This window comes from Anas acuta, chromosome 6, assembly GCF_963932015.1.
Source record: "Anas acuta chromosome 6, bAnaAcu1.1, whole genome shotgun sequence".
In the NCBI taxonomy this organism is placed as follows: Eukaryota; Metazoa; Chordata; class Aves; order Anseriformes; family Anatidae; genus Anas; species Anas acuta.
The window spans coordinates 29,356,874-29,383,905 of record NC_088984.1 but is presented as its reverse complement, the minus strand read 5'-3'; the positions used below and the strand labels follow the sequence as shown (position 1 = coordinate 29,383,905).

Genomic DNA, 27,032 nt, shown 5'->3' with positions numbered 1-27,032 from the left:
GTGCTGATTGCATTTGTTTCTGCCTAATTCAGGCTTGTGATAGATTTTGGCTCCTGTCAGCATTTTCAGCATAGCTGAAAGCATCGTGTAATCCACCAGCAGATCAGTACCTGGGCTAATCAACAAGGTGTGTAAGAACATTAAATCAAGGTTAAGCTTTTGCACGAGCTCATCACTCGAGTGAGTTCTCCTGTATGATAATCCAAAGAGGTTTTATTCATTAGTGTGAGGAGCTGGCTGCTAGGTGCTGGCTGTGGAGGCAGTGAGCTGGGAATGAAACCCCTCTTTTTTTTTTTTTTTTTTGATTTTTTTCCCCAAAGGAAGTTCCCAAATGATTCCTCAAAATAGGTCAGCGGCAAGCCCAGCTGACTTTGGGGCTGAATCTGGCTACCTGCTTACAACGTCCTCTACGTGGGGGCTGCTGTGGGGCCATCCTAGGATGTGGTACCTCTGGTCTTGAGTAAAACCTTTTCTTTTCAAGTGCAGCAGCTCAGGTAAGTCCAGAGGACCACGCAGGATGGATTTTCAGCCTGTGAGATATGTCCTGGCTGGGTACGTGGGCAGAGAGCTGCACAGAGTTGGCTCTGCATCGGCCTGGGGGAAAAGAGGGAGTGTAAGTGAGGGGCTAGCTCATCTCCAGAGCTTTTGGCTCAAGGAAAGCCTTTCACAGTGCTTCAAGCTTCCACATTTCAGTTTATGAGCTTGCTGCCATGGTTAAAAGGGTGGCCACGGCAGCACAGTGATGTGACTTTGTGGGTGCACTTGCTTGCCTTGTCATGTCCTATGCCAGAAGGCACGTTTCTGGCTGCCCTTCGCCTGCTCTTTCTGAGCATTGCCCTGAGATTGCATGGGGAACGGTGAGGAGCATCTCTTCCACACGAAAAAAAAGACCCCAAAGATCATCAGGGCCAACCATCCTCCTCTTCTAAGGCATCAGATAAAAGATTGTGAGCCACAGAGGGGATTTCTGCTGACAGACAAGGCCGTCTCTTCCTTAAAAGCATCTCCCTGTAGTCAGTGGCTGGATTGCACCTCTGGAAATCTGGGTTTCACTCCTCCTTTGTCATAGGTTCCCTGTGTTGGCTTGTTCTGAGGCCCGGACTGGCTCAAATATCAGTTCCCCCTTTTCTGAAAGGTCGATTGTTCCTTGCTGTTGGCTCTGAGCAAACCTCAGGAGCTGCAGCCGCCGGCAGAGCTCTTGGACTTGCGAAGACCTCGGAGGGGCTTGCAAAGATCTCGGAGGGGCTTGCAAAGATCTCGAAGGGGCTTGCAAGGGCTGGGAGGAAGAGCTGCTGCTGTTCCTGACCCCTGCAAAAGCCGCTGGCTGCTAACAGCACCGAGCAAAACCCGTCTCTTTGTTCCAAAGCAAGGACACCATGCCCCAAATTGCCATGCTGCCGAGCTGAAAGCAGGTAACGAAGCTGGTGCGGAGGGCAGGGAAAGTTGCCCGGGTGCTTACGAAGAGGCAGCACCCGGTGTGCTCCTGAAGTGCTGGCTCCTCGCCCTCCTCTGCCCCAGCAAACGTCCTCCGGGCGCAAATAGGGAGGGTGGCTTCGTGCTGAAGCTGCTAATTGGTGCCTCGCAGCAGCGATTCCCGGAGCCGCCTCTGCTTCGTTGCCTTGCTGCTCGGCTCTGCACGTTCACAGGCACCGTCCTGGGCTCCCGTTTCCTTTGGGGATTTTATATGGGGGTTTGTGGCTTCTCTGTTTAACCCCTAGGAGCTCTGCGCTGGGTGTGATTTGGGATTTTCATGCTCTACATGGTCCCCGTGAGGACTTGGTTGGAAGAACCTCCCTGCTCTGGTGGAGGTGGCTCCGTCTGCATCTGTACAAAAAAAACAAAGAAACAAACAAAACAAAAAACAAAAACAAGGACTTTCCCACCTGAATTAGGAAGTGCTTTTCCCTTGGAAGATGTTTGATTTGCCCACCCGCCCCAGCCCTGCTCCAGCAGGGCCACCCCGAGCAGGGTGCCCAGCCCCAGGTCCCGGCGCCTCCTGAAGGAGGAGCCCCCCCAGGCTCTGGGCAGCCTGTGCCAGAGGCCCAGCACAGAGCCGCTGCCTGATATTTAGGCAGAAAAAAAAACATCCCAAGGCTGCATGGGGGCCGCTCTCCAAGCTGAGCACCCTCTGAGCTGGACTTTGTGCTTTGCGTTTGCAGGGTCGGGGCTGGAAGCCGGGAGCGCTCAGTGGCGCGATGCGTTTCGCAAGCCCTCTTGGTGGGTTTGCTGTCAGCTCCCAGCCGTCCTGACCTGGCTTTGGTGGCGTTTCGGTCCCCTTGCTGAATGCTGCAGCGGAGGTGAGCATTGCTGGGGCAGTGGTTTCTCCTGGCTCGGTGGCTGGTTGCACGGGGAACGGATGGCAAAGGCGGTGGGGAGCTGTAGGGCTGGGGACCGAGCTTGGCAGGCGCTGCAGGGAAAGCTCTCTTACCCCAAAGACACCTGATCTGTATTTAGCCGCTTGCATCTCCGTCTCCAGCACTGACTTTCAATGAGACTCGTGCTCCAAAGTCATTGCTATAAAAGGAAGCTTTTCCTGTCCTTCCTTGCCTCACTTGCAAAGGGTAACGCACCCATTAGGGAGGCTGCAGCGGGTTCCCTCTCCCTAGGTGCCAGCAGACACGGGGAACACGTGCTCAGCAATAATCACATTTTTTTTCCCCTGCAGTGCCCCCCGTGCCCCCAAGAGCTGTGAGTCAAATTGCATGCACGTGCCAAATTCCCATCCTTTGCGTGCTGGGGCTGGCAAAGAGCACCGTGCTCGGCAGGAGCCCTAAATGGGAGCAGCTTGTGGCGCTCGGCATGCCAGCATCCTCAGGAGAGGAGGAAGACGAGGGTGTGCAGCATCGTCCTGCCGTTCCTCTGGCTCCCTGCCGTCCCGTCCTTGCAGGCTGGATTTTTCCATAGTGCTTGGCACGGGCTGTGCTCCCTGGCCAGCACTGCTGCCAGCATCGAGCCCCTGCTGCTCGGCACACAAAGTGGGATCAGCACGATCAGCAGGGTGGGCACGGATAACTATATATATATATTTTTTTTTTCTTTCCAAATGTTCCAGTTTCTTATTTCTGGACCTGAACGTCAGAGGCGATCTGCAGCCTCCTCGCTGGGGCTGGGCAGGGTTTGTGCCGTGTTGCACGCAGCCTCCCGGGGTGGGACCTGAAGCAAACCCATGGGAGATGAGGGCACCGTGGGAGGGACTGGAGGTCCCCGTGTTCCTGCAAGTCCCTTCTCGTTTGCTGAAATAACTCGTTTTCTTCTCTCACGTCTCCCAGGAGTTGTTCCGGGGCGTACGTGAGTTCAGACAAACATGTTCTTTCTGGTACAAAGAGCTTGTGTTTTGTGTTGTCTTAAGGAGCGTTTTATCTTTGGTTGGGTTTTTTGTCTTTGGTTTTTTTTTTTTTTGAAAGATGAAAGCATTGGCTGCGCAAACACAAGCGGTAAAGCAGAAGGAGGAGGTAACAGAAAGGTGACAAACTTGGGAATCACCAGGGTATGTGGCCCGAGATGCTTGGGCCGGGCTTCTAGAGAAAAAACAACAGCAGGCAGCTCTTCCTTACCAGCAGGGCTCAAAGTGCCTTACAGAAGAGGCCAGGCAGGCAGGGGGCGAGATGCTTTGCCCCCAGGACTCCTGCCCAAGGTCAGCAGCATGCAAGAAGCCGGGATTCACTGCAGCGTGCTGGCTGCCAGACCCTGCTGCCGTGGCGGTGGCACCAGGGGGAGGTCCACTATACTTACAGTAGTGGTGACAGAAGCAACATTTTCGGTGAATTTATTGCCTAGGATGAACGTGCTCCATGGGTAGTTACGGAAAATTAATTTCTGGCTACAAAGAGTTAACTTCACTTGCCTTTAAATAATGCTGACTGCGTTTTAAAACTTCCAGAACCACTTCTGTTGTATTTGTTGTTTTTTTTAGGAGAGCTAGGGGGATCTTGACTTTGGTAAATAAAAGGTAAATGGAAAAATAATTAGCAGCAAGTGACTGGGGTTGGTCTTGGCTTTGGTGTGGGAAGCTGGGGGAGGACGATGAGCAATGGATTATGAGCTCTTTCTTCTCTGGGGGTCTGTGCAGCCAGAGGGGGAAGGTTCCCCAAACTTTTTCCCGTGAAGGATTTGATGGGCTTTTTATTATTACCCAGGAAGAACACGCCTGCGAGCACCGCAGTTTGTGCAGCATCCTCCCCACCACCCTTTGGCAGCCTGCTGCCCTTCGTTTGGCTGCCCGTGGAAGGTCCTGGCTCCATCTCCAGCCCCGTGCTTGGTACCAGGCAGCCCCGCAAACCCTCCCTCTTATCAGCAAAAATTCTCAGCAGACTTGTGCGTTTTGCCCCATGCCTGGGGATGCTCCCAGGAAGCCACCCCTGGGCAGGGAGCAAATCCTGCTACCTGCCCTCAAGGATTTGGCTTCTGTGTGCTTCCGAGCTGTTATTGTATTTCTCTGCCCGCAAACGTGGGGATTAGACCGCCGATGAGGATTTTTCCCGAAATTGCTTTTCTGCACTAATCCAGTTTAGCCTGGCTGGGATGCCTGTGCTACGCCTTTGCTTCATAGTTCAGCAGTGATTAAATTCCCTAGATAAGATACGGGCCTCTTTGTCAATCCAGCATGAGAATAAGGCTTAAACAGAGGTGCCGAGCCGGGGAGGCTCAGCTGATGGCAGAAATAACTGCGGTGTGCAGCCAGAGGTGGACGTGGACTTTAATCCCTCCGGTATCGGCTTGGTGTGACTGACGGGGCTATAACAGGGGGGGAGGATGGGGCTTGCTGCTGCTGTCCCCATCGTGCCACTATCAGACCGGGCTGGGCAGGAGGGTGGGCGCCGGGGTCTGTGGGGTGGATAAAAAGCAAGAGAGGAGAGCACAGAGGAGCAGGAGCAGGCTGGGCTGGGGCTTGGTTTCCGGGCTAAGCCACCCCTCCCGACGAGGAGCAGCATCCGCTGCAGGGAGCGGCGTCTCCCCGTCCTGGGTCCTGGTCCCCTGCTGCCACTGGGGGCTCGATGCTACTCCTCATCCCGCTCACCACCAGAGCCCCCACGTCCCACAGGGGGGAGATCCGGGAGCAGGCATTCCCCAAATGGCTCTGATTCAAGACCCGGGAGATCCTGCTGGCCGGGGACAGCACGTGGAGGTAATTAGCCCTGAGAAACTGTGAGGAGAGGAGCGTGGTGAGGGTCTGGTGTTTGCCTGTCCCGCCTGGGTGTTGTCCCCACCAGACAAAACTTATTTGTAGCCCCGGCTGATGCAAAGCTGAGTCTGCTCGGCGAGTCGCTGTCGCCAGCCGCCGTGTTGATTCTCAGAGGGGTGAGTCACAGGATGTGAGTCCAGAGGCTCGTGATGTCCCCCGGGCGCAGAAATCCAGCGGGCAGGGTGGGGAGGAGGCAGCAGCTGCTGTCACCCCGTGGGATGTCAGCACAAGGAGCTGTGCACGGGGAAAGCAAGCTCATTTTTGTGCTGGTGGTTGGCATTGGATTTTTTTGCCTTTCCCTTCTGGGAGAAGCAAACTGGCACGAAAAGTGGATGCAGGGGCTTTGGAGCTGGGTGTGTGTTGAGGTACCATCATCTTCCTCGCTTGCACAGGGCGAAGTGGTCGCACTGGGCTCCTCGCCTCGTCCCCGCATGCTGCCAGACAAGGACGTACACAGGGGGAAAAGGTCTTCACTAACTCGCCCCCCGTTTCCTTTCCTCCACTCATTAAGGATGCTGTTTATTGCTGTGGGACAACAGATGGACCTGTGTTGTTTTTTTTGTCCTATTCTATATTTAAAGCGCTTTCAGAGGAGTTTGCAGCCCATTGTGTCTCAGCCCTGGCTATAGAAGTGACTTCCAAACAATTCGTGCCACAGCAACCCAGCACCCGCCTGTCCCCTTTTATTCTCACCCAGTCCAGGTTTGAAGGAGCAAGCTTATTCCTGCTGATTTGTTTTGTCCTGGTTCTGCATTCAGAATCAGCCCTGTTCCTCTCCTGGGAGCTGTCAGCTCCAAAACATTAAAAAAAAAAAAAAAAATCCCTAAAAATTGCAGTGGGGTGGGTGCACCCACATCCTTCTGTGTGTTGCTACATCCAGAGCAAGATCCTGCATTAGGGAGAGGAAATGGCTTTTCGTAATCAGTCATTTTTAATGTACATTCTTGCTGTCTTGTGAGATTTGGGATGCATGTAGGGCTTATTTTCCCAGCTGTTTCTCCGCACAATCACATCTGGCACAGCCCTTTAGCATAAAGCTTCCCATGTAGTGGTTATGGGAAGGCGGGGAGGGGGAGCATCCCTCCCTGCACATTCCAGGCACTGCGAGGCTCGTGGGTGATACTGAAAATATTTGGCACTGGACTACCAAGCAGGTATTTAAAAATGTATTCATGGCTCACACTTTAATTCTCAGGAAAGCCACTTATCTATGACTGGTTTCTTTCTTGCTCAAGAAGCCTTCGTGCAGTGCTCCCGACGCAGGGACAACCTTTGGGCTGTCAAAGTATTTGTTTAGTCTGGCTTTTCTTTGTTTGCTTTTAAGAGGATTGTGTGCGAGAATTGCTAAAATTGGGGAAAATTCGCCAGTTTAGGTGTTTCTGTGACGATGATGCTGCACATCTAGAGCTGCAGTTTGTGCCTGTGTGGAGCCAGAGGGCTTTAACCCCGCAGCCCGGCAGCAGAACCCCTACAAGACCCTACCAAGTTTCTGTGGGGTTTGCAGGGGCAGAACCCAGGGTGTGCAAACCCCTCTCCCTCCAGAGTGCTCCAGCAGGACCCCAAACAACTCTTCTCCGAGGAAAAAGTGTTTGCACAAGAGTTCTCCCTTTCCTTTCAGTCTGGAGCCTCCTGCATCCTTACCCCAACTGCATTCCTGGCATACCAGCCCCGGGATGGCTTCTGAAGTGTCTGGAGCAGGCTGGAGTATCTCCTGCTCAGACTCTCCCGCCTGGGATGCAAATTTCCTCTTTCTGCATTCCAGAAAAGGGCACTGAGTCCTTCCGGGCTTGCTTCTCCTCACCCTGCCCACTAGTGTAATAGCAGCCAGCTGCAGCCCCGGCGGTTGCTTGCCTTCGTGTTTCCTTTATCTCCATATCCCCAGCAGAGCTCTACCGTCTGAGGAATTTGGGTTTGGGAGTTATTTTCTGCTTGATCTGGTTTGCAAGCAAGGGAAAAAACTTGTATGGGGCGGGGAGGAAGGGAGAACAATGTTAGGAGGGGATTAAAAGCCCTTTGGGGTGCTGAGCTCAAGGAAGGGAATTTGGGTTTGGATAGAGCTTTTGATTGCGGAGGGCTTTCTGTTCAGAGCTGGTGGTGCTCTGTAGCTCCTGGCCTTCCTGGCCACCCTCCAAGCTCCAGAGCAGCCCTGGTGACACCAGCGGAGGGATTGCCAGTGCTTGCATCAGCCACCGTGTTTGTGGTCAGAGGGCCAGCATGTTCTGCAGGCAGCAGGAAATGGGTTAATTTTTCCCTTGGCTCTAATGCAGCCATGTGTCTGTTCTTCCACACTGTTTAACCCTGTAGTGTATTTTTGCAAGTGTTTCTGGAAAAAAAAAAAAAAAAGTGGCTGCTGGAGCTTCCTGCCACGTGGGTTAATCCCCAGATCCCATGGCAGTAAGCATCTCTGGCAAGTACCCACTTACCAGCCTGGAAACTCTGCAAGAAGCCACCGGAGAGGAAGGCTTAGCCTCATCCTCTGCTGCTCAGGATCCGCTAGCATCTATGGGATACCAGAGCCAGCACACAGGGATGTGGTTTTGAGGTGACTTAGGAGAGTGACTCTAATAAGCCACCAGCTCCACAGGCTTGCGCAAGTCGTGCAGGAGGGTAGAAATGCCACCCCATTACCTCCTCCGCGTGGCCAGCTGCGATGCCAGCGGCGTGGGCATGGCCCCAGAGCTGCATGTGATGGCTCGGCAGCTGGTGTTGCCCTGTGCTGCCCTGCTGGAGAGCACAGCTTTCAGAGAAACTGCCTGAGACCTCAGCCACAGCCTTTTTGTCATCGTCTTGTTGCTTGGTGACTTTGTAAGGGAGTCTCCTGGGGCAGCATTGTGCTGTTTGCAGGACAAGGTGCTTTCTGTACTTGCTCTAAGCACCCTGAAATCCATTTACACTTTGGGTCCGATAGATGTGTGTGAAACGGGGAAAAGATAAGAGATCAGGGAAGAGGAGGGCAGTGTGAAGCCAGGTGGTGGAGGAGAAGAGGCTTTGTGGCAGAGGAAGAGGTCTGCATTTGTGGGTGCTGTCCCAGCCTGGCTGTGTCTCTGGACAGTCCCATTGGGGAGGGCTGGGAGAAGGGCTGCAAAGGGGTGTGCACAGACTGTGCAATATTTGTGAGATCTGTCTGGCACCTTGGGAGCAGCTTCTTAAAGCAGGGACTTAAAGCATATGACAATATGACCCTGGACATGGTCCTGGGCAGGCTGCTTCAGCAGGGGGATGGACCATGTGTCCTCCAGAGGTCCCTTCCAACCTTCATCAAATCCTTCTGTGATTCTCTGATATGAGGAAGTCCTCCTGAATCAGCACTGAAGGGTTGGCATGCAGGTGCGGAGAGATTATGGCTTTTTCCCCGGAGTGCTTTTTTGATAAACAAATGGGAAAGGGAGGATGCAGCTGCCCTGAGTCAGCCTGAGGCTGAAGCTGTGGCACGTGTTAAGCTCGCGTCTTGCAAGGTGCGCCGTGTGGGTGTTGTGCTGAGAGCTGGAGGCTTTGCTAACGTGCTGGGCTTTGTTTCTGTCTGCAGGCTGCTTCCCCAGGGCACTGTGGTGACAGCGGGGTCTGCAGAGAGGCCATGACCACCTAGCAGCTCCCAGCCCTGGGCGTCTCGGCGGGCTCGAGATGGCGGCGCAGAGGATCCGGGCAGCCAACTCCAGCGCCCTGCCGCGCTGCAAGTCGGAGGGGACGCTCATTGACCTCAGCGACGGCTTCTCGGAAAGCAGCCTGTGCGACGTCAAAGGTGCGGGGGCCCAGTGGGCCAGCAGGGGTCACAGCCCCCCGGGACGGGACACGTATTGACCTGGGGCCACCTTGTCACACGCAGGAGAAGAAATGGCTTCTCCAGACGAAGCCAGTGACAAGGCAATTGCAAAAAACAACAAGGGTTGTTTTCCCTTCCCCAGAACAGGGAAAAAGGATTGTTTGTGTAATCCTTTTGTTTCCTTTTGTCGTTTTTTTTAAGCTTTATTTACTTTACCTAGCCTAATAGTTGCATTCAAATGAGTGAGAAATTAGATGGATCCCAAGAAGTAACTCCAGGTGGAGATAGAAGTTAGTACGTGCTGAGGGTCTTTAAAAATAGACATGCACGAAAGTGATTGTTTTTGCACAAGGGGCAAGAAGAGACCAGAACATCAAATGCTCTTACTTTAGTTTGTTTTTAATATGAAAATAGGAATTACTCACATCCTATTACTCATTACTCATTCTCATGAGGGAAGTGATTGTCCCGCTCCGCTCTGCACTGGTGCTGCCTCCCCTTGAGCACTGTGCGCAGTTTGGGGCATCACAGCATAAAAAGGACATAAAGCTATTGGAGAGTGCCCAAAGGAGGGATACAAAGATGGGGAAGGGTCTAGAGGGCAAGACATATGAGGAGTGGCTGAGGTCCCTTGGTTTGTCCAGCCCAGAGCAGAGCAGGCTGAGGGGAGGCCTCATGGCGTTCAAGGCCGCAGTTCAAGAAGCGTTTGGGAGCGTGTTCCCGGCAGCTCTGCAGATGCGGGCGGTTTCAGCAGAAGTGAAACCGTGTCCTGGGGCTTTGCATCACCACTTCAAACAACATGGTCCTGGCAAGATTAAGTGGCCCAAGCTGAGGAGCCTCTTCAAAGCACCAAGGAGAGATGCTGCTTTCTAGAAAAACATTGCTTTTACCAATGGCACCATGTGGGCTGGCCACAGGACCAGGAGCATCCCCAGGGAGCAACTGCAGGTAGCCCTGCACCATGCTTCTCTCCAGCAAACAGCTCGGGCTGTTAGAGCTAAATTAACAGCCACTTCCTGCCAGGGTGGCAAAATAGTTTCAGTGCAGAGTTTATATATAGTTTAACACTGAATAAATGTCCTCACAACTTGCCTTACCTGCTGGCGGAGGTTGGGCGGGGGAAGTGAGTTAATGATGAATTATTTAGTTAGTACAAACTCTTCTTTTTCCAATATCTGAATCCTAAAGTCCTTATAGCTAAACGCTGTTATTTGCTCCTCAGTTGCTATGTATTTCAATAGTGGTATTGTGAATTGTGCCATAGCTGTACCGAGCCTATTCTTTTGATTTCCATGTTCTATGTAGGGCTGTCAGGCATTCTGACATTCTGTGTTTTCCCTTTTCTTGTAGTTTTTGTCCAAGAAGTGCTGCTTGCCTGCAGGTAGTGCCCGGAGGGATGAGCAGTCTGTTCTGCTGTCGCTTTGTCTCTGGGATTTTAGGGGCTTCCTGTCTTTCTTAAATCCCCCTTTTCCCTCCAGACAGCTCTCAAGCCTATTGTAGCAGATGGTTTCCCAGTTCTCTTGCTGCTCTGTATTTGAGAAAATCCATCTCTTTTCCCTCTCTCCCCCATGGTATTGTTTTTTTTGGGTCTGTCTCACGAGATAATGGACATTTGAATACTGATATAACATTATCTCCAGCTTATTTCTTGTGATTCTTAGCAGGAGTATGTCCTAAATGTGAGAGCAAAACCAATAAATACAGTGACAGTGTGAACATGCATAGTGTTAATTGAACTGTTTTGTTTGCAATTGGGATCAGATAATACTAGCAAAACAACTTGCAGCCGGACCTGCTGCTCAACATTGCTGAAAGGGAGATTGGAGATGCTGCTTGGTCAGTGCCAGTGCCGTGGGAGGTCAATACTGTGTTTGTTTCTGCTGGTTTGAATAACATGACTTTGTTTGGAAAAGGAGTTGTTTTGCTGGGGAGCTTTGAAATATAAATGCTATGCATGAGGAATGAGGTGCTGATTTTTTGGGTGGTGTGACATGAAAAAAGAGGACTATGATGTGCTCTTAGTGGGTACTCCTGGTTGCTTATTACCATGAAACGTAAGATATTTCACACATGCAGCAGAGGAGTTGTGGAAGAGTGAGAACATTTCTAGCCTGTGAACATTACCCTGAGTTACCATGTAATCTGTTTGTAGAAGAGGCATTCACCTTCAGCAGCGCTGTTAACTATTTGCATGGAGAATGAAAAATGGCAGTGCTACAGAGCTGGTGGCTAAAGACGTTGGGATACTGCTGACTGAATTTGTAGAATAGTGGCTGTGAAGGATCATGTAAATTCTTCCTATTAGGCACATCACTGAGAACTCCTTTCAAAATTAACTTCCGTTGTTCTAAATGTGAAAATTTAGGGGGGTGCCTGCTATTGTAGCATGTACCCTCAGGAGCTTAGATCTGGATGTGCTGGGCAAAATAGATAGCTGATAAGAAGGGGCTCTGACTCCCTTGAAACTCCCTCCAGCACACCTTTTTGTGCGTCATTCATCCGTGAATTTAGAGGCTGTCTCTTCTAGAAGCAACTGAATGAGGTCCTGAATCAAGGGGGAGGCTTGTTGCTAAGACACTTGACTGCACTGGGAGACCTGCTTTCTCTGCCCAGGCCATGCTTCCACAGGAGGGTAACAAATTGCTGCTTTTCCTGTCTCAACTCCTGCTGCTCTTTCCAGCGGTGTTGATGCCCATTACTCTGGGGAAGGCATTCTTTTCTGCAGCATGAATTTATCAGAAATAGTAAAGGGAAAAGTCTTGTTTAAAAATTTTAGAGGAAAAAAAAACAACACAAACGTAAGTTTGAGATGCTATAAAACTACCTTGGCTTTACTGCATAAAGTAGTGCAGATTGCTTACCTGAAAGAAATTATTTTAAGTACCTTGTGACTCCTGTGGATTGCTTACAGCTTTGTTTTTCTTCGTTTTGCAGTGCCTTCTCCTAGTGCCTTGCTGGTTGACAATCCCACATCCTTTGGAAATGCGAAGGAAGTAATAGCAATCAAAGATTACTGTCCGACTAACTTTACCACTTTGAAGTTCTCCAAGGGGGACCATCTTTACGTCTTAGACACATCAGGAGGTGAGTGGTGGTACGCTCACAATACTACAGAAATGGGTTACATCCCTTCTTCCTACGTCCAGCCTGTAAACTACCGCAACTCTTCCTTGACGGACAGCGGGATGATAGACAATCTACTGGAGAGCCCTGACGAGGGGGTCAAGGAGTTAGACCTGCTTGGAGAATGGACTGACGTGAAAAGAAACTCTCTGAAAACCAACAACAACAACCCTTTCTTGAACGGAGTCCAGACAAACCCGTTTCTGAATGGGAATTTACAAACATTGACCAGCTCAGACAGAGAGCCCAACACTAAAATGTCTGTTGACTTGTTGCTCTTTGACACAGGGCCTCCTACTTCAACAGTTTCTAGCTCGGTCGCTAATAGCAGCATGGGAAATATTTTTGATGAATTTCCATCCACAAACAGGCTGGACCTGGAACAGCCCGTGAAAAGGGACAATCCCTTCTTCAGAAGTAAACGCTCTTACAGTTTGTCTGAACTGTCTGTTCTTCAAGCGAAGTCGGATACTCCAGCATCGTCAGGTTTCTTCAACGGTTTGAAGTCTCCCACTCCCGAGCAATTCCAGAGCCGGGAAGATTTTAGAACCGCGTGGTTGAACCACAGGAAGCTGGCCCGGTCTTGCCACGACTTGGATTTGCTTGGCCAAAATCCTGGCTGGGGTCAGACACAACCGGTGGAGACCAACATTGTCTGCAAACTGGACAGCTCTGGTGGAGCTGTTCAGCTTCCAGACACCAACATCAGCATCCATGTGCCAGAGGGTCATGTGTGCCCTGGGGAAACGCAACAGATCTCCATGAAAGCTATGCTAGACCCACCGCTGGAGCTGAACAGTGACAAGTGCAGCACCATCAGCCCTGTCCTGCAGATCAAACTCAGCAACATGGAGGTGAAAACATTTATTATTCTGGAGATGAAGGTGTCAGCAGAGGTCAAGAACGACATCATGAGCAAGAGTCTGGTAGGACTGCAGTGCCTACGGAGTGACATGAAAGAGGGACCATACACACCCATGCAGCTGAGCTATGCATATGGGGACACGATACAGGTGCAGCTGGAGAACCTAGAGCCTTGCATGTACATCGCGGCCGTAGCTCAAGGGCAGAACATCGTCTACCCTTACACTGTTTGGGATTACATCAGCAAGAAGATCACGGTTGGTGTCTATGGCCCAAAACATATTCACCCTTCCTTTAAAACAGTTGTGGCCGTGTTTGGGCATGAATGTGCACCCAAGACTCTCCTAGTGAACGAGGTCACGAGGCAGTCTCACAGCCCAGCTCCAGTTGCCCTGCAGCTCTGGGGTAAGCACCAGTTTGCTCTGTCCCGGCCTCAGGACCTCAAGCTCTGCATGTTCTCCAACATGACCAACTACGAGGTGAAAGCTAGTGAGCAAGCCAAAATTGTGCGAGGCTTCCAGATGAAGCTGGGCAAGGTCAGCCGCCTCATCTTCCCCATCACCTCCCACGACCCCAACGAGCTCTCAGACTTCACACTAAGGATACAGGTCAAGGACGACAAGGATGCCATTTTGACGCAGTTCTGCGTCCAGACACCACAGCCACCTCCTAAAAGTGCCATCAAACCGACAGGGCAGAGGCGGTTCCTTAAGAAGAATGAGGTTGGGAAGATCATCCTTTCACCTCTGGCTGCCACTGCCAAGTATCCAGTTTTTCAGGACCGGCCAGTGCTGAGCTTGAAGTACGGCAAACTGCTGAAAACCGTGGTGCGGCAAAGCAAGAACCACTATTTGCTGGAGTACAAGAAAGGAGATGTCATAGGCCTCCTCAGTGAGGAGAAGATCAGGTTGAAGGGGCAGCTGTGGACAAAAGAGTGGTATATTGGCTACTACCAGGGCAAGATAGGCCTTGTGCACACCAAAAACGTGCTGGTGGTTGGAAAGGTCAAACCCAGCTACTTCTCTGGGCCTGATCTCACCACCAGCCTGTTGCTCGAGCAAATCCTGAGGCCCTGCAAATTCCTGACCTACATCTACGCCTCCGTGAGGACTCTGCTCATGGAGAACCTCAACAGCTGGCGGTCCTTTGCTGATGCACTGGGGTATTTGAACTTGCCGCTCACGTTTTTCTGCCGAGCAGAGCTGGACAGCGAGCCAGAGCGTGTGGCCTCCGTACTGGAGAAGCTGAAGGAAGACTGCAACAACACAGAGAACAAGGACAGGAAATCTTTCCAGAAGGAGCTGATGACGGTAAGTCCAAGGGTTGCCAAGGGCGTCTTAATTCTCCGAGGCGCAGTCCGAGTGGTTAGGGTGAGTGGGAGCTCAGGTTTCCTAATTCAGTCTGTGAAGAATGAAGTGCATTTTAAAGGCCCTCCGCAGGCTGCTCGGTGTAGCCGGATGGGAATTCAGGCATGTGGTAACGTGCATTGACAGGCTAATGGGATCGTGGCTGTACATGAGGGAAGCACTGGGTGAGAAACTGCATGTACGTACAGTGTGAGGGAAGCAGACAGGCTTGCTTTGGGACCTGGCTAATCTGAAGGCCCTCAAAATCAAGGTGATTTTGATCCAGTGCCTTCATGGCGCTGGGCCTTGCTGCTGGGTATCTGCATAGCCTTTGGTGATGGCTAAAAGATGTGCCTCTCAAGGAGTTACCCGAGAGCTGCTGGCAAAGTGATGATCGTGCATGAGCTCCTGGCTTTCATGGCAACACTGATGAGGGTGTGGAAAACTGGAAAAAGGCAAGAAAGAAACAGTTTTCCTGTATGGTGCGTGGTAGGCAAACCACCTCTCGGGCTGTGTGTGTTTATATTGAATCAAATTCATCAAAGCATGCTAGAGAGGGGTTTTATGGCTGCTCTGAGAATGGGTGCTGTGACTTTATGTTTATGAAACAACCTAAAATTACTCTATAACAGTGTCTGGCTATGTCTGCTTCTCTTCTCCTTGAGTAACAGCTAATCCAAGGGCACTTCTGCATTGGGGTGCTTTATGTTCAGCTGTGTTTGCAAATCGTCCAGAATGCCTGGCTTGCTTCTGTCCTGACAGCTTCTGCAGGAGTTTGGGGAAGTGCCATCTGCAAGTATTTCTAGGATGCTGTTAGAAAGTCTCTTGTGAGAAATCGTCTTCACGATAACAGCTTCTAGCATTCTGTAGGAAGTGGGCCAAAGAAAATGCAGGACTTTGTGTCTAGAAGAGATTTCAGCTCTCACGTCTCAACAGTCTGTCTTGGAGAAGTAGATAACTGAGTTACTGTGAATCATGTGTTTTAAAATGCCAATTTAATTAAGGAATAAATAGCAAAAGCTTTGCTCGGCAATGATGTGGACAGGCAGTAGGGCAGGAACATGCAGCATGCAAAATGAAATTATGAGCAAGCAACCTGGGTAAAGAGGGCTGCAGCTAAATGAAGTCTTTCGTATCCCAACATCCCTTTAATAAGAATGGGGAAATGTGAGGATCGAGCATTAGGTGTAAGGCATCGTGACGAGCATGGAGCCCTTCATTACTCATGGAAATTTTTTCTGGGGAGCGCAGGGCGGATGAGTTGTGGATGTACTTCCTCTGCCTAACAGCACAGCGCAATTAATAACTCTTTATAAGAAGCTCTGTCTGAGTGTTGGTGTCATTGTGGAAAATGGGAAGATCGTTTCCAAAAGTCTGTGACTCACACCTGTTACAGGGCAATTAGACTGATCGCTGGAGCTCTCTTTGCACTCGTTCATTTCGGGCGAGGATATTAAAAAGCCGCGTCGCCCTCCCCAGAGGAGCCTGGCAAGTTGAAGGCTGAAGGGCTGGAGGTCAGCCCTGGTGGGTGGAGGTGCCAGCCGAGGCTGCTGCCTGGCCCCGGGGTTCCTCCAAAGGAGGCTTTGCACCTTTCATCGTTCACCTCCGTGGCTGATGGGGTGAAATGTGTGCTCCTCTTGCTGAGTACTTCCTCGGGCTTTGTGCTGTTTGCTTTACTGGCTGGCAAACATGTCAGCATTTCTTTCATCTATTCCCTTTGTCTCCAAGGGTCACAGACAGTCTGCAGGTCATGGAAAAGGCCTAATTGGGGAGATGAAGAAAAAAATACAAGGTTATCTGGGTGCTCACAGAGCAACTAACTCAAGGGGAGGGCCATAAGCTGCCAGCAAGCATAGCGCTCCCAAAGGGATGCATCTCATGCAGAGTCCCAGAGCAGGTTTTATTTTCCTTGGCTGAATGGAGATTAATCCTGAACATTGGCTCCGTTTCCTATTCCGTGCAAGATCTTTGTGAGCCTGAGCCTGTTGGTAAAGGCTGAGCCCTGTTCCTGAAGCAAGGCTGTGCTTCCTCTAAGCCCCTTGCTGCTGTCAGACTTCCTTAGCTTGCAAAGAAATAACAGTGAGCATGATTTAAAAACAAAAGAAATGAAATAGATGTTTCAGGGGATGACAACTGAGCAGTAATGTGTTTTGCTGCATTTCAATCTCATTCTATTTGCAACAAATGGACTTGCTTTCTGGCGTCTGCTGGCAAGAACTGGCTGGATTAAAAACTGATCGGGGCATTTCATGTTAGAGTTGATTGTCTCATCTCAAAGGGACTGTGAAGAGAGAAGTGGTAAGCACCCTTATCTGGCTTCAGTGTTGAGTACACAAAATCGCCCTGGCAAAGCCATACGCCAGTAGCCAAGCATGGAAAAGCCCTGTCATGAGGACTAGTTAATAAATAATCTGCATTTATTTTTTTAATCTAGCAGAAGCAGCAGTGTGTGAAGGTAAGTGAGGGTAAGTGAATTGCTCAGAAGTTAGTCATCACATCGGAAGGAGAAACCTACCTCTCCCTTCCTCCCTCGCTGCCCATCAAAACCAGACAGCCCTCAGATCATCTCACTAACAAAGCCTGTAGGAATCAAAGCCCAAAATCTGCAAAATTCTCCGAGCTTGTGCCTGCTGCTGCTCAGAAAGGCTGTGCAGGGCCAGGCCGGGTGCTCAGTGGGATCAGGGTTGTGGTGTGCTCTTCACCACCCACTACAGACAGCATTCCCTGCCTGGAGCAGCAGGGATGCTTGGGCTGTGCTCCAGCTTCAGGTGCTCGTTGTACTCCTCGGTAAGCCTTGTTTCCAAGCCATGCCCCAGCAAGGAGCAGGTACTGTCTCCAAAAACATCTCTGGGCCTTGAGACAAGCAAGTCACCTGTGCTGCCAGACCTGGCTGCTACTGATGAGAAGAGACCTGCGTTCCCTCCCCTCTCCACGGAAAAGCTTTATGGTGACGTGCTTCCCACACACACCAGAAGCATCCCTGTGGTCAGTGGCAGCAGCCCAGCAGGCAGGTGCTAACTCCATCGCGTTTCCAACCCTTTGGAGTCCCAGAAGATTCACAGGTTTCAGGAAAAGGCTTTGTGTGGTTTTGAAAACGTTAAGTCACATACCACAGTATGATCAAATGCACTCAGGCTGCCGCAGAGAGCCATGCCAGGTTTCATTTGAGAAACTTGACCTGACTTGCCATGCAGTGAGTGCTCTGCCTGCTCCTTGGAGCTGGAGATAAACCTGTGGGGAGATGCAGCATGTCCCTCTCTCTGGGTTTTTGATACACTGTCACTTTTACCACCCTTCCCAACAAATGCTTCTTTTGAGGAAAAGCACTGGTCTGCTAAAAATGCCAGTAGGCATGTTCACGGAGAGCTGCAGAACCTGTGAGCTTTTTCTTCTCCAGACTGCTTCTAACATTAACACAGGACAAAGATGTTTCCCCCCCATTTTGTTCTCTGCATTTGCTGTGACCGCAGCTGTGTCCTGCAGCAATCTGCTGGCTGCTGGTAGTCCTTGCAAGCATGTGGGTTTGAGGCAAAAACACCTTCTTGCCTTTCTCTTTTCTTTTTCTTTTTTTTTTTTCTTTCCTACCTTTCTTCTGCCTTCAGGGGAACTTACCTTGTGCCGTAGTGACATTGGTGGAGATGTTTCTGTAAGATGTCGCTTCTCCTACAGAGTCAGCACAGGAGGAGGAACAGTTTGCAAGACCCCATCAAAAGCTGCTTTTCATACACAGAAGTTATAAATATTGCCCTGCACCCCTAACAAGTAATAAAAAGCTGCAGAAACACTACCCATGCCTCCCAGCTGCAGTGCTCTGCTCCTCCTTCCCCAGAGAGTTACCTTCCTCCATCAGACAATAAAAAAGAGAAAAAGATGCTCTAATTACTTCTTTTTTAGTTCAGCATCTGGCCCAGGTGATGCTTGCAGAACAAAAGAAAAGTGTTCCCTCAAACATAGCTGGCAGGGAAAATGCTTTCACCAAGAGCAAGGTTACGGGAGAGAAGAGGCACAGGTGCTGGCTGTGACCTTCCTGCAGGTTCCTCGCTCTCCAGACAGACCACGACAACCCGCTTTTATTTACTGGGGTTGGCAGGGGGTTGTTAGTGCCTTCCTGGTCCTCAGAGTTTCAGAGCCCTGTGCCCGCTCACTGCTGTCTCCGTTCTTGCTCCTGTGCAATTTTGCTCCTGCAAAAAAAAGTCTCCTGCAGTTGCACCCGCGGTGCAACTAAATGTAAGGGATGTTCAATGCCTGAAGCCAGGCTTATTTGGGTTATTTAGAGGGGCACCAGTGCAGAGTTGGCTCCCTCAGGCCAAAAATCTGACCTGGCCTGGGGCTACACGATGTGGCCACGCTGCTGGTGCCCCCTCCCCAGGCATCCCCCGTCAGCCCCATCCCGGCCCCGTTGCATGTTCCTGCAGTGGTTAATGGGACACTAAATATTACTGCTTGCTGTAACCACATCTACGCTTCCCCTGCCAGATACCTTCCAGCCGTTTCAGGCAGTGATTAATGCGTGATAACACTTGGACCCTCCAGGGTGCTTTCTAATTTAAATGCTGTTTAAAAAATCATTAACTAATTTAAAAACTCCATTTCCATCACCGCTTCCTTCTGGGGCTTGCACTGCACTTGGCAGGCACGAGTGAACTCAGTGATACTTCCCACTTCGGGGGCAAAGGAGAAAGGTTTTTACCTTCAGTTTGGCCGAAGAGGGGGAAGCAAATAATGCACCCAAAGTCCCCATGGCTCCTCTGGAGCCGTGTGCTGGGGGCTGAGAGTTTATGGGTGAGAGCAGGGCTGGGAGCTCACAGGGTGAGGTGCAGAAGGGACTGTGAGGTGATGGGTGTCCGAAAGGGGCACGCAGGAAACACACTCATATTTTCAGCCAAGGAGAGCCACCACTCCGTAGCTCCTTCCTCAGCTTTTGTGCTGAAACCCCCTCGGGGCTCCCTGCTGCCTGTTTGCTTAGATGCTGCTTGCCGTGATTAGAGGATTGGAAATGGGATTCTGCATTTCAGAGCCAGGATGCAAATTCAGCCTCCCCTGGATGCGTTTTAAGCATAGGCTCCTCTGCTTTGAACTGGAATTTGAATATCAAACCATCTCCTTTGCTACGCCGCGCGCTCGGCTGGTGGAGCAGGCTCGGGGCCTCTCCGAGGTTAATAAACGCCTTGGTGAGCGCTGACACCGCGCAGCTTTAAAGCAGTGGAAAAAAATAGCACAGCCCAGGTCAGGCCTCAGCAGGGAGCACCGCCGGGTACCGAGGAGACCAGGACGGAGAGACAGCAGCCAGCTGTGTCCCTCCAGCTGTCCGGGGAGGTCTGTTCAGGCTGAGAGAGGAGGAGGATGGAAAGAAGCGGTAGCATAATCCCAAAAGCGCCTGCTGGAGGATTAAGTCTGCTGTAAACCCTGCTAATCCTGGCTGGGCAGCGAGGGCTTGCAGCAGAGCCCCGTGCCTGCCTGTCATAAATATGTTTGTCTGGCTGCAGCCCTCCGTCTGCCCTCGCCTCTCCTCCTTGCCCTGTGTTTTCCCCAGCTCGCCTGGTGCTCGTGATTTACAGGTCGAGCCTCCCAGCTGAAATTCCAGAGGCACAGCAAAGGGAGAAGGCGTTTCTGTGGTTATCAGTAGGTTTCCGAGTTAATGTGCTGAGCTGAGGAGAGTAACTTTGCCTCTTTCAAAGCTGTGGCTTCGAGTGTACCATTTCCTAGCACGTCACTCCTCTCCTCCCATCACTTTGAGGAACCTTGTTGTTTTGGACACTGGTGATCGGGCTGCCTGTAAACACAAATTTCGATGGGTCTGGCTGGTTTCTGTGCCCAGCTCTGCCTCAGAAGCTGGGTGACAGCTTGCAGGGGTCTGCAGGCTTCAAAGACATCTTCAGGGAGGATTTACCACCTTGGTGCCAGCTCTGTGGTAACCTTGGGAATACCATGTCTGTTTCTGGGGAAGATGAGTGAAAAAACACATCTTCTGCCTTTTTCTCCCCTGCCATTACTGTCTTTTCCCATGTCCATGGGGAAGCAGAGCGTGTTTCTCCCAAGGACATTATGGCTGAGATATATCAGCAGGATGCATCTCCCCCAGGCCAGGGCCAGCTGATTACAGCAGAACTGCAGTGGCAAACTCCACCACAGGTGACCAGAGGAGTGCAGAGGACAAGGTGCCTGTCTCATCTGATTTCTAATGGTTCATACCTGCTGGTGGGCAGTCTCTGAGAGAAGACCCCAGAGCATGATCCTAAATCTGTGCCTCTTTAGGACCATCTGAATCTTCTTCTTCAAGTGGAAAGGGGCGTGAATCTGTTGGCTGCATGATACGATAACACTGCTGGGGAGCTGGGCCTAGAGCAATCTGCAGAGGTGCTTACAAGTGCGGCAGAGATGAGAGATCTAAATGCTTGTGCCCATTAAAAAAAAAAAAAAAAAAAAAGCTCTTTTATAATGTATTTTACTTACTTAGCAAGAGGGCTTATTACTTCTCTTAGCACTTTGTGCTTTGTGGAGAGGAAACGTGTAAGCACTTTGCTGGAGAAGCAAATGCTGGTCCACAGCAGTAATTAGATTCAAGCCCAGCTTTGCTTTGTGTAAGCTGGAAACAGATAAGGGAATCAACATATATTTGCTTTGCAAATTGCTGGAGTGGTTTCAGATGTTACCATCTTCCCCCAGCTGTTTGTTACTGTCCCTGTGAAAACCCACACATGTGAGGATTTAACCCCTCTTCTTCTTCAGAGCTAAAGCAGCTGGGGCTTGCTTGAAGGCCCTGCTTGGACCTCTGAGATCCATGACTCCTCTAATAACCTCTCTGTGCTGCTGCGGAGGTGTTGGTGATGTTTCCAGTGGGAGCACTTGAGCAGGTGTGCCCTACTGGTGTTCTACATCATTCGTGGGGGGTTGTCCTCTTTATCCCCAAGCTGTGGTTTGCATCCTTAGTGAGATCCCCTGCTGAAACGCTGAGCAGTGCCCTTGGTCTTCAGCCGTCCTGGCGCTGCCACGCTGATTCTGCTGGCGCTGCAGCTCCAGCTCTCAAAAACAGAGAAAAAAGAGGGTACTCAACAAAAGGGAAAGGCAGCAGCTAGAAAACGTGTCTCCTATTTGTAGCGCGTGATGAACCTGCAAAGGCACTGCTGCCGTCTGTGCTGGGGCGGGCAGCATGGAGGGAGAGGGATGATTAAACCTTTCTGGGCGGTAAACTGTCCCCCAAGGCATTGTCTGGGGTTTGTTTGCATTGTTTTGATGTTCTTTTTGTTTGTTTGCTTGCTTGTTTATTTTTTAAAAAGGATGCTTGTTGCATAATGTTAAACACATTTCCATGGACACTAAAGGTTGAAAGGAGGATTTATTTAGGGACACAGGTTACTCCTGAGGCTGCTGTCATCCCTTCCACCACATTTGGCTGTGGCACACATCGGGGGATGCTGAATCTGTTGGTCCTCTGATAATCACCATTTAAATCCTTCCTTTCCTCAGCTGCATCATGGTTTTTCACTGTTGCAACTTGCTTTGTGTTTTGAACAGATAGTGATGGGGTTTTGTTACCTGCAGATAGGAGTTGGACCTGCTCTGTCCATTTCTTTCTGGCTAAGCTATTGGTAACTAGAAAGCTTACTGGTGTGGGTGTCCCTAACTAAAGCAGTTTCGCCTCCCCACCTCTTCAAAGCCAACTGCAGAAAATCTCAACTTGTAGGCTAGTATCTGATGAGGAAAGGAGGTGGTTTCTGACCTGACACATGAAGACAGTAAGCACGTCCCAAGCAACGCAACCTTTGTGGTCAGGTCTTGCAGTGCTCTGGCCTTGCCTTTTCTCTGGGTTTCACCGTAGCCCCTCTCCTGAGGCAAATCTCCAGGTCTTGCCCCAAAATGTTGTGGCTGGCCCATGGCCACCATGCTCAGGGCATTCTTTGGGTACCTGTGCTGTCTGCACCAAGGAGCACTGCTCCTCTGGATGGAAGCAGCATGGAGCACACTGGATGAATTATCTTGGCTAAAGGCCTCTGTTTTTCTCAGCCCTGAGTTGCTTTAACGTCCTTACGTGGTGCCTGAGGATCTTGAGCAATGGCCCAGAACATGAGGCTGAGGAGGTGGTGGCCAACTCCAGCTACAGGCCTCATTGAACATAATGTTGAGCCTGTTGGCCTAATTTCACCAGCTGTAGCCAGAAAGGAGGTGGGAGGATTTGGGGGTGGCTTCTTGAGGGACTTGCCCATGCGGTTCTCCAGGCCCACCCTGACTCTGTCTCCCTGTTTGCTCGTGGTGGTCCCGCAGGCCTTGCTGAAGATGGACTGCCAGGGGCTGGTCGTCAGGCTGATCCAGGACTTCGTGCTGCTGACCACAGCCGTGGAGGTGGCCCAGCGCTGGAGGGAGCTGGCCGAGAAACTCGCCAAGGTCTCCAAGCAGCAGATGGATGCCTACGAGGCCCCACACCGGGACAAGACCGGGGTGGTAGACAGCGAGGTGAGAGCGGACAGGCCTCGGTCTCTGAGGGTCTTGTGCCTTTCCCAAGCATGTTTTTGCCTGCAGTCACTATACCCCCTGCATGTTTTTCTGGTGTGCCTTTGGGGAATGAGAAGGATCTGGGGGAAAACTGGGGGTGTTTTCACCCTGAACATGTTAGTTCTGCGATCAGGGCATGCTGGGGATGGCACCACTTGTGTGCTGGATGTTGAAACGCAGACATGAGGAAGGCAGCCACCGAGGCAGACTGGTAAAGGCTTGGATTTCATATTCAGCTCTGCTTTCTCCTACCTTCTGCCCCGCAGGCCATGTGGAAGCCCGCGTACGACTTCCTCCTCACCTGGAGCGGCCAGATGGGCGACAGCTACCGTGACGTGATTCAGGAGCTGCACACAGGGCTGGACAAGATGAAGAACCCCATCACCAAGCGCTGGAAGCATCTCACCGGCACCCTGATCCTCGTCAACTCCTTGGACATCCTCCGGGCAGCTGCCTTCAGCCCACAGGACCACGAGGATTTTGCCATCTAGCGCAGCTCCCTGCAGCGATACTTTTGTCCACGTCTCATTTGATGTCGGTGTCCATATTTCTCTGTGTTTTGTCCCTTTTTTATAGCGGTTGATTTTAAAAACACGTGGAGATTGCTCTCCCCAGGTTTCAAGAGGCCAAAGTTTGCAAGTTCTCAGCAGGACTGGAAATCAGCAGGAGACGACCCTCCTCCTGATGGGAATGCATCCAGAAGGGATGGCTTTTCATACGGAATTGATATTGGTTAAACTATTTCTTACTACGAAGTTTAAAAGGGGCAAGGGGTGGGGAGGGGAGTGGGAGGGATCACAAAAGAAAACACATTTTTTAAGCATTTACAAATAAAAATCTAATTTTTTTAATGAGCAGTAAAGGTTGTAACCACTTTGGAGGGAAGCTGTTGCTGTTTTTTATGTTGTAGAAACTGCTTTTAAATTATCATTTTTGAGATGAACGTGACTCATGTAAATATGTATTTAAGACGAAGCACAGTGAATGCCCTGTGCCACTGCCGTGGTCAGGTTTTGGCAAACTCCCAGACATGACTGTTTGTAGAGCACCATATGAACTTGGGATGTCCTCAGCCCAGCAAGCATCTTACACCAGAAAGGAGCTTTTTTTTTTTTTTTTTTTTTTTCCCTATGTTCACAGGCCATATGACCTCTCTGGTTTATTTTTCTTATTATTATTTTTGTAGCCTACCTGCAAACATGCTTTTTATCATCTGTGGGCAGGGAGATGCGCATTGCCTGTGTTCAGATATGCAGGTACCGTTTTTTACCATGAGATGTGACACTGCCCCTGGTGCTTGGCCAATGATTCATCCCACGTGGGTGCTGCAGGACGTGTCTGGAAGAAGCTGGAAGTTTGGGGTTCAGAAGTTCCTTGCTGCCTGGTGAGATAGGTGGGAGGGTGCTGAGAGTGGTTTGCCCTGCCATTGCAGCAAATTACTTGGGTGCTCCTCTTCAGAAGCTTGTACTCTGGGGAGGAGGCCAGAAAAGGGGAGGGAATCGTTGCAATCTATATATTATCACCTTACCAAGAGAAAAAAAAAAAAAAAAAGGAAAAAAAGAAAAGAAGAAAAGAAAAGAGAAAATGTTTCTCCTATTTGAAATCTACTCTCGAGCTCAACAGAGATGTTCCAGATGTGTTATGTGACTTAATGCTCGTTGCCATTGATTTCACAGGGCTTTGAATGGGGCTGTTCAAGGCTGCTGAGTTCCAGATGAACTTGTAAATATCCTTTGCTATAAAGCTGGTGCCATCATTGAGCTAAATATTTGTGGTACCAAGTGCCCATACTTTCCCCTGGTGTTTTATAGCTGACTTTTGAATGACCTCCCCTCTTCCTTCTGCCCCCGAGCCTTGAAATATTTTACATAGGAGGGAAATATTTTTGCACAGAAAAATCACTTTATTTTAAGTGCAAAGTCTCTTTATAGCGGAATGCTGCTACCACCGAAAGGTTAGTTGTTAAGGATTGTTTTCTTTCAGGTTGAACCAGAAAAAGTTAAAAAAAAAAAAAAACAAAACAGTGTGGGGAAAGTACCTTTTAAAAGGCTGGTAGCAGCAAACAAGAAGGGCTGCATGGCCTTGCTGCCAGGCAGGCTCGTGGCTCTAGACTTCATTTCTCCACCACAAAGCTCCTAGGAAGCTGCAGGTGACACTAACTCCCCAACAAGAGACATGTGTGGGGTGATTTGGCCAGCTCATGCTGCACAGCACGGTGTGGGTGGTATGTTCCAGGCAGTGTGTGGGCATTTGGTGGCCAGCGGTGCTGGCACAGCAGCCTCCAGAGGGAATGGTCCTCCCACAGCACAGCCTCACAGCTCTCATTGCCTCTTTCCAAAACCGTGTCCCCAGAAGCAGTCACCCTCACCAGACCCCGCAAGAAGTAAATAGCACCTTAGTTTCTCCTCAGGGGCTTTAAGGAGTTTCCTATGCAACATAAAATAGCACAGAAACAGGGTCTGCCAGCAGCCGAGCCCGCGATGCGTTTGCTTTCTCTCTACAACAGCAGGACACTGTAAGAGCACGTTTTCCTTACGCCAAGCAAAAACCTCCAATGCAATAAGGAAAAGCTCCTGCAAGAGACCCAACCCATGTCAGGCATGACAGACAGCAGGCAGAGGGACGGCTTCCTCACCTGCTTTGCCCAGATTTTGCCTTTTGTTGCTCAAAAGCAGCGTGGGCTGCACATGGCTCCCCAGTGGCTGAGCTGGGCCAGGTTGTTTGCAGCAGGTGAGGGCAGCCCCTACCCTCCTGGGCAGAAGTTTTACCCTCCCGTGACTCTGACAAGATGGGGACATCCCCAAATAATTTCAGCACTTCCCCTCCCCGCCCTTGGTTTTTCTAACTACCTCAGGTACTCTATACCCAGCTCAACATTTCACAGTGGCAGCCTGAAACTTGCCATGCTCAGCCCCTCGGCTGTGCACACCCTCCCTGAGGACCGTGGGAGTACGGCCAGCACATTTTGGGGTCCGTGGGGTAACCACTGCATTAATTTGTCCTTGTCCTCGGTCAGAAATCCAGTCTCTCCTTGCGTGCTGGGACTGGGCGTGCGTCCTTCAGATGCCTTCTGCCCACTATTCATCAAGCCCGTCTCTGAAACCTGTGTCTGGGCTCTGCGTTGCCACAGTTTGTGCAGTAACTGGTTATTGTACTTACCATTTATGTTCTTTTCTTTTTAAAGGAAAATGTTTTTGGAAAAAAAAAAATACTGCAATTAAAGCTGTTACTATTCCAGTGCTATTGAGTGCATTTCATCTACTGCTGTCTCTTCGTCTCAAAGCAGCTTTGGTGGGTGAGATTAATTTAGAGGTTTTTCACTGTACAAACAATAGTTTCTCACAGCATGTGTCTGCAGCTAGAGCCAGCCGTCCTCTGGGTCTCAAGTCTCTGATTTGATCTCCAGCAGATCCTCCTTCAGCTTGTGTTTCCATCCTGCCCTCTTGGGAGGAAAGTCGCTGGAAATGATCCTGCTGCGACTGGTGGCTGCCAGAGAGAAAAGCAAAGCCTAGGGAGTAATTTCCCTTCCAGCAGCGTGTCCATTCTGGCCTCCTAATTACTGTTTAAGAAACTTTAACATGGGAAAAGATTTGGTTGCAAGATTTCTTTTAGTCCAAAGATGTTTTTCTGGCTGTTTTCTGAATGGAGAAAAGATCCTTGTGTTCAGCCAAGGCCCGTTAAGGCACTTGTGCAAGGTTGATGGGTGCATAAAATGGGCTTTGCCTTGCCCAGTGTGAGAGAGCAGAATTAAAGAGATCAGGGGAGAAAACGTCCAAATGAGATATGTTCACATTGCGAGGCCTCTGCTACCAGGAGGCCTTTATCAGTCCTGGCTGTCCCAAACCACCTGGCCTTGGACTTGCACCACAGGCCAGCAGTTGCAGTGCTCTCGATATGGACTGAACTCAGATTTCAGGCCATGAACATGAAATACTCAGTCAGCTGGCTTTGGCCGTGGCTTCGGCTTGCCAAGGGTGAAGAAAAGACCTGATGGTTTGATTTAATCCCTGGCAAACGCATCTCATGGCCTGGAATGGGGAGGCTGGCTGGGCTGCTGGGCCAGGCCCACCGCTCCTCACAGGTGGCAAGGAGGATGTGGTGGGACCTTGCTTGGCACCTCCTGCACCATCCGTGTCTGCCTGGGTGTTGCTCTGCCTTCTGAAAGCCTCAGCCCATCCTCAGAGGCAGGAGAGGCTTCAACAGCCTCCGTTCACCACATATTTTCTGCTGAAAACGGCTCTGAGGGGCTCAAGGGCCAAGCCACGGA

At 50.6% G+C, this 27,032-nt stretch overlaps 1 protein-coding gene and 1 long non-coding RNA gene across 5 annotated transcripts in view; one reads left to right on the top strand and one right to left on the bottom strand.

Moving 5' to 3' along the window:
- The window catches only part of SH3BP4 (SH3 domain binding protein 4), a 38,066-nt gene extending 12,061 nt beyond the window's left edge, over positions 1-26,005 (top strand). Inside the window, exons 1-5 of one of the 4 annotated variants that reach the window (XM_068686219.1) lie at positions 2,148-2,297; positions 8,709-8,921; positions 11,877-14,239; positions 22,538-22,726; positions 23,032-26,005. In XM_068686219.1, coding sequence (XP_068542320.1) covers positions 8,804-8,921; positions 11,877-14,239; positions 22,538-22,726; positions 23,032-23,256 — 2,895 coding nt within the window. In that variant the 5' untranslated portion in view covers positions 2,148-2,297; positions 8,709-8,803 and the 3' untranslated portion in view covers positions 23,257-26,005. Of the gene's footprint in view, positions 1-2,147; positions 2,298-4,570; positions 4,709-4,858; positions 5,126-8,708; positions 8,922-11,876; positions 14,240-22,537; positions 22,727-23,031 lie in introns of those variants that run through there. The other 3 variants (XM_068686221.1, XM_068686218.1, XM_068686220.1) reach the window with 3 other exon arrangements.
- LOC137858458 (uncharacterized) lies at positions 19,415-20,853 on the bottom strand. The gene is made up of 2 exons (XR_011097742.1): positions 20,729-20,853; positions 19,415-20,635 (listed from the first exon to the last, which is right to left on the bottom strand). It is a non-coding gene; the product is annotated as an uncharacterized lncRNA (long non-coding RNA).
- Positions 26,006-27,032: the final 1,027 nt, after the last annotated feature.